At 45.0% G+C, this 5,192-nt stretch overlaps 1 protein-coding gene across 5 annotated transcripts in view; it reads right to left on the bottom strand.

The window, feature by feature from the left end:
• Nucleotides 1-4,776, bottom strand: part of mtcl1 (microtubule crosslinking factor 1) — a 43,650-nt gene extending 38,874 nt beyond the window's left edge. For 3 of the 5 annotated variants that reach the window (XM_077555860.1, XM_077555864.1, XM_077555865.1), the window contains exon 1: nucleotides 3,636-4,775. In XM_077555860.1, the coding sequence (XP_077411986.1) occupies nucleotides 3,636-4,325 (690 nt within the window). In that variant the 5' untranslated portion in view covers nucleotides 4,326-4,775. Of the gene's footprint in view, nucleotides 1-3,635 lie in introns of all 5 variants that reach the window. The other 2 variants (XM_077555862.1, XM_077555863.1) reach the window with 2 other exon arrangements.
• Between the last annotated feature and the right edge of the window lie 416 nt (nucleotides 4,777-5,192).

Genomic DNA, 5,192 nt, shown 5'->3' with positions numbered 1-5,192 from the left:
TATTTATCAGTGTGACTCATCCATCCATCCATTTTGTATCCCCCTTGTCCTTATTAGCGTCATGGGTGATAACACGGTCTGCCCCAAAAAAAGTTTCACCATTTAGGACGACTTCCAGTAAAATTTCAGGCATGGGTATTTGAGACTCTTTTCCCCATCGTATTATCATAGAGATATTCACCCAATTTTGTGTCGATCAGTGAAACTGATCAGAGGATAATTTTTAACCTGGAAAGCCAAACCCACTTTCTTGACAGTCAAAAAGTGGATCTGGAAAGTTTGCCATTTACTGCTGTTTGGTCGGTTCAAAACGAACCGTGCAATCAAACTTTTGTATTTGCTGTGGCGTATTCCTCGTGAGCAACGTCACTCTTCGGCGGTGCAAGTCCATTCAAAATGGCGTTCCTTCAGTATTAAACTCAGTTTTAAACAGAGGTGGCAAATCCAAGTCCAGAAAGTAAAAAACCCTGCCACAGTTTGGCTTTAGCACCAGGTGCTAGCTCCCTAGCCAGCTCCCTGAGTGCTTGTTTACCTGCTAGGGAGCTAGCTAGCTAGCACGAGGGGCTAAAGCCAAACTGTGGCAGGGTTTTTACTTTTCTACCTGGATTTGCCATCTTTGGTTTTAAATGAGCAGAAACACAAAGTCATTAATTAAAAATGACAGCAACCGACAGCACTACTAGCATTTATTTAAAAAGAAGAAGTGTGTCAAGACCACGGACTTATATATGAATGACGCTTAGCCACCGGCAGCCACTTGTTAAGACCACCTAATTTGAATACATTGATTTCTGCGTGGCGTTTTTACGTTATTTTCTGTGTCTACAGCGAAAATGCCACCAATACGAGTGGGAGAAGTGCTACATGCAAATTTCATAAGTAAAAATGCGATTACACAATCGAAGGCTGCATTTGTTCGCCAACTACGGCAACTACACTAGGTCAAAATAGGTAGGAAGTTCCCAGAAGATGTAACTTCCACTCTTCGCTGGTTGGTTCTTTTTACTATTTTGTTTGGTTCTGTTTGCCCAGAAATGTGCTTGATGGTTTCCAGACTCACTGACTAGTACAGTGATGAGTCAGGTTACCAGGCTAGCTAATTTCAGTCCAACTTTCCAAGGCACGATACTGTGAGTGAGTTTCGTGGGGTTGTGTTTGGGATGTCTAAAATTGTCATGTAAAATATCTCTAAGATTGGTACCACCTGGTTCTCAGGCTCTAACCAGTCCTGAAGTTGATATTAGTCCAACTAAAAAACAGCCATGTCACCCGCTGAACCGCCATGATTCCTTAAGTCTGATTTTAACAGGTCGACTCGCTAAAATAGTCATTAGCTCATCAGCTAACAAAGAATCCCTTCATTCTTTCAATTCATTTTAATCAGTTGACTTTCTCCACATTCTGTCCGTGAGCATGTGGCAGCTTCTTAAAAGATTGCGATGAACCTCCTACTCTTAACTACTAAGCAATTCTCAAGCTGTCATACTAAATTGCACACGGAAGCACAGTTCGACATTGAAAGGAGACATGAAATATTGGAGCATCCCACAGAGATAAGACGCTTAGTTACATCATCGGCAGCGCCACTACTGGACCTCTCTAATCACAAGCATGTATTAGCATGTAATCCCCAAAGGTACGCGCTATTCTATTCTAGTTTTATATTCAATTCTGTCTACTTGATCAAAGCCATCTCTTTTTTTTTTTTATCTCTTGGGATTGCTGTTTATTATTATTATTCTGCCAAAGGAATTGCCTTTTTGAGAAACCTCAACATGCTGAAAATTTATGTTGGTGGTTCCCAAATCGGACCTGCTAAAATTCAATCACCTGCGCCCCAGAGTAACACAAAGTGGACATGTCTAACATAATAGTACACAAAGTCTCAAGAACCTGTGCCCAGGGAGTCAACCATTTTAGTTTGAAGCAGCCGTTTTGGCCGAATTCTAGGTCTCGGACCAACTACCTGTTAAAAGGCGAAAGCTTTGTTGCCCACACAATCTAATGTGGTTTCAAAGGTTGATAATTTCAAATAATTTGCCATGAATAAAGTAGTACAATGGCCCGTTTGAATATCCTTACCGCTTTAATTACACTTCTAATCAAGTTGGCATCCATTTTGTACTGCCACCTACAGGATCGGAGTGGAACCATAGCAGCAAGTTCTGCTAACTATAGGGTGACGTCCTAATTAATAAATTATGTGAGGTCCAAACAGTGTCCTGCCTTTTCCACTGAATCTTCTTCTGCTGCCCATTATTGATTCGATGGCCGGCTAAATCATAGGTGTCAAACTCCGGTCCTCGAGGGCCCTTAGTCCTGCAGGTTTTGGAGGTTTCCCTCTTCCAACACAAGCTGATTACAATCAGCAGGATCGTTATCAGGCTTATGCAGAGCTTGCTGATGAGCTGATCATATATCAGCTGTGTTGGAGAACGGAAACATCCAAAACCTGCAGGACTAGGGCCCTCCAAGACCGGAGTTTGACACCTATGTTTTACAGTTACCTCTGGCGACCGAGGCTTTTACTAGAAACGAACCGTAATGATTCATTGAGCTTTGTCAGAAAATACAAAGGCGACCGTTTTAAAGGGTGAGGGGTTTACGGTGCAAAGTAGTTAAAGTACTGAGATCCTAAAATGGATTAAATTCACTTTTTTTTTTTTTTTTTTACCTGAATACAATCAGCACAGGCATCATTTTCAAACCATAAATGTCACTGAAAGCTGAATAAATATTAAGAAACATCAAATCATTGCCCTTATTTCTACTTAACACCTATAAAGTCCCATTTTAACCCGTGGGCAGTATTTTATTTTGAAATGGCTTGGTCAGAACCAACAAAAAGCCAAAAAATGGTCACAATAACGCCTAGGGGTTAAAGCTGTAAATTAACAATGCGTTCCTAATATTGTGCTTATTTAGCCACATGGGAGGCATCCAAATATTAGAAGCAGTTCTGGAGATGATGACAATGGGCGAAATGTTGCGGCCAGTGAGTGTAAAACTGGTGTGTGTTGGGATGGAGCAGCCGGCCCCGCAGGAGGCCGCTTGAGCCCCCGAGCACACATGGGACACGTGAGTCCTCAGGGACAGGGGCAGCTTTAGTGCGGAGAGCAAAGCTGATTAACCACTCGCAATGTTGTCACCAAGGCCAAGACACACACACACACACACACTCATTTTCATCAGAACCAAATTGTACACTACACAAATTTGCACACTTGCTGTACAATACAGAATGTCTGAATTTTGCCACTGAGATTTTTGTCCCAAGTTACTGTGACAAAATCAAGCAGGTCAAGTCAAGTCCACAAGTCATACAATTTTGCTCATCATAAAATAATAAACTAGAATAAAAAATATAAAAAATAATAAACCATCGAAATCAACATCAGTTTTCTTGGCTAACCGAGCGTCGCCACCACTGCAACAGTGTTTGGCGAATTAATGTTTGAACTTTTCAACTTATTATTTTTTTTTTATTATGAAACATTTCTGAGTATTTTATCTTTTTCATATCATTGTATGCAGGTGTACCTAATGAAGTGTCCTGCTGAGAGTGTTGAATGGGACACACAAAAAAAAAAAAGATTGAATAAAAGCCTAGTAATAATATTGTCACACGTCCTTACCTTCAAATAATCGTTCTCAGATTTCAAATCCTCGATTTCCCTCAGCAGCTCCTCCTCGGTTCCTTTGGGTTTCTTCTCAGGACCTGACCGGACCGGACACACGGTAGCCTTGGGGGCGGGATTGAGCACCTGAGTAGCCGGCGTCGCATGTGGCTCTGTCCGCAACAGACGTTCTGCCCCGGGGTGATCCTTATCACTGGAGCCGGTGCCGGACTCGGCGTCGCTGCTGGCCACCGGCGCCAGCTCGGACGGGCAGTCGGACAGGTCCGAACTGCTGTCGGTCTGGCCGACCAGACCGGTCGGTACTCTGACTGGGGAGCCATGGCCGATTTGGCAAGCCGGGACGAGCTTCCCCTTCTTAGCCTTGGCGAGGATGGGACTGCCGGCTGCTTTAAATTCGGCTCCAGGGAGCCTGCCGGGCTTTTTTGTCAACCCGGCCTTGGCGCTACTTCTGGCGGCCGCGGCGGGTTTGTCTTTGACCGCGGTGAGGTTGCGCCTGGAACCGCGGTTCGGAGCCTGCTGCTTGCCGAGATTGGGCGATTTGGGTCCGATGGCCGGCGGCTTGGCGGCGCGGGCGTGCACGTCCTTCAGGAAAGGTCTGGCCGGGGAGGGCACCCGGTTCGGTCTCTTCTTCTCCGGCTGGTTGGGTCTGGTGTCGCTGCCTGCAGAGCCATTGGAGCTCTCCATCATACGGTAGCAGAAGAAAAAGAAGGAAGAAGAGGAGGAGGAGGAGGAGCAGGAGGAGGGGGGTGATGGAGGAAACGCTCGGTCTGCACAGTGGGACGGGAACAACAGTTGCGGACTGTCTTCCTGGTCGGGTTCGAGATGAGCATCCTGCACGGTACCGCGTCCACTAGTGTGCGCTCACACACTCACTCGCCGAGGGTGTCATTGTGGTCCCCGCGGAGGAAGAGGACTGCAGTCACACCGGATTATAGGGAAGAGGAGACGGACAGGTGGCAGACATGCTGGCGGCGGAGGCGTAGCAAGACTCGATCGGCCTCCCTCTCGTTTGCGGGTCTCCAGCTCCATCCCCTCCTCTCCGCCTCTCTGCTACTACTTCTCGGGCTGCGACTCGACGTGTCAGATCCGCAATCGCTGCGGTTGTGTGACGCCCGTGATTGGCTTCACGGCGCATGCTCCGGTTGCAACACACACGCGCGCTCCTACCTCGTGGGTTTTGATGGAAGCAGGGCGCTCGTGCACGCGCATGATTCGTTTTACTTGATGCACACTCCACTATGGATGTTTAGCTCTGTATTATTTATAAATGGAACATGGGACTCATTCAGCAATCGATGGACACTTGGAAGTACTTCTACATCTTAATAAAGGTGCGGAATTCATAATACAGAACATATTTTTACAATCCAAACTTAATTGAGTCATTTTGAACATTTTGTCACAATAGCAATGGAAAAAATATTAATTTCCTTGCTAAAAAAATATTTTTGTTGAATTTGTTTGTTTTTCTTGTTTTTTAAATTTGTTAAAAAAATTAGACATTTATGTTAACTATATCAGAAGTCATTTTGATTGATTTTTTAGGTGAATTTG

The sequence above is a fragment of the Vanacampus margaritifer genome, chromosome 2 (assembly GCF_051991255.1).
Source record: "Vanacampus margaritifer isolate UIUO_Vmar chromosome 2, RoL_Vmar_1.0, whole genome shotgun sequence".
Classification (NCBI taxonomy): domain Eukaryota; kingdom Metazoa; phylum Chordata; class Actinopteri; order Syngnathiformes; family Syngnathidae; genus Vanacampus; species Vanacampus margaritifer.
This window is presented reverse-complemented; position numbering and strand designations above follow the sequence as displayed.